Source organism: Neophocaena asiaeorientalis, unplaced genomic scaffold (assembly GCF_003031525.2).
Source record: "Neophocaena asiaeorientalis asiaeorientalis breed wild unplaced genomic scaffold, Neophocaena_asiaeorientalis_V1.1 scaffold185, whole genome shotgun sequence".
NCBI classification, from domain to species: domain Eukaryota; kingdom Metazoa; phylum Chordata; class Mammalia; order Artiodactyla; family Phocoenidae; genus Neophocaena; species Neophocaena asiaeorientalis.
The window spans coordinates 1,959,026-1,959,754 of record NW_020171809.1 but is presented as its reverse complement, the minus strand read 5'-3'; the positions used below and the strand labels follow the sequence as shown (position 1 = coordinate 1,959,754).

General features: G+C 65.0%; 1 protein-coding gene across 5 annotated transcripts in view; it reads right to left on the bottom strand.

Moving 5' to 3' along the window:
• Positions 1 to 18: 18 nt before the first annotated feature.
• Positions 19 to 729, bottom strand: part of HDAC4 (histone deacetylase 4) — a 239,297-nt gene continuing 238,586 nt past the window's right edge. For all 5 annotated transcript variants that reach the window (XM_024755628.1, XM_024755765.1, XM_024755683.1 and 2 more), the window contains exon 25: positions 19 to 426. In XM_024755628.1, the coding sequence (XP_024611396.1) occupies positions 281 to 426 (146 nt within the window). In that variant the 3' untranslated portion in view covers positions 19 to 280. The remainder of the gene's footprint in view (positions 427 to 729) is intronic.

Here is a 729-nt window from a genome sequence, read left to right as displayed (position 1 = left end):
CCCCCTTTGACTCCTAGCTACCCCTGCCACGGTAAGTGTTCTGGGTCCAGATGCCCTTCGAGTGTTTCTGAGGGTCTTGCGCTCTGGAGAGAGGTGGCCATGCCATCCGGTCCTGGACTAGGGTGGGGACACCTGCCCGCCCTCCCTCCTTCCCTCCCGGCCCTGCTGAGCTTGGCAGGGCCTATGGGGAGAAACCACGTGCATCTGATGGCGCCCAGGAGCAAAGATCTGGGGGGGTCCGCAGACCACGTCAGTGCTCACGCCAGGGCAGTGCCCACGCTCACCTCTTCTCGGGGGCCTTCACGCCCACAGACAGTGAGGCCATGGCAGTAACAGTCTCAGCCTCTTCGTTCTCGCACTTCTGGGCCTCAACCAGAGAGTAGCCGGCGGTGGAGGCGAGCCTCTGCAGGGAGCGCCAGTACTGGCCTGCGGGAGGGCACGGTTACTCGCTTACGGGGCCGGCCAGCAGCCTCCCGCGCCCAGGGGCTCAAGCAGAACCCGTCACTGGCGACTTTAAAGCACCACTCTCTCCAGAGACAGAAGCCAGGGAATCACCTGGTTACAAACTCACAGAGGCTGGGGCTCTTCGGAAAAGCTTCTGCGTGGCCCGCAGACCCAAGCCCTCCAGAGGCAGCACGTCTGGGATGGGGGGCGGCCTCCCAGGAGGGCCCCTCCCTCGGGGTGCTGTGGCTGGCCGGGGGGCACTTCCCAACTCCTACCTGGAGGCAC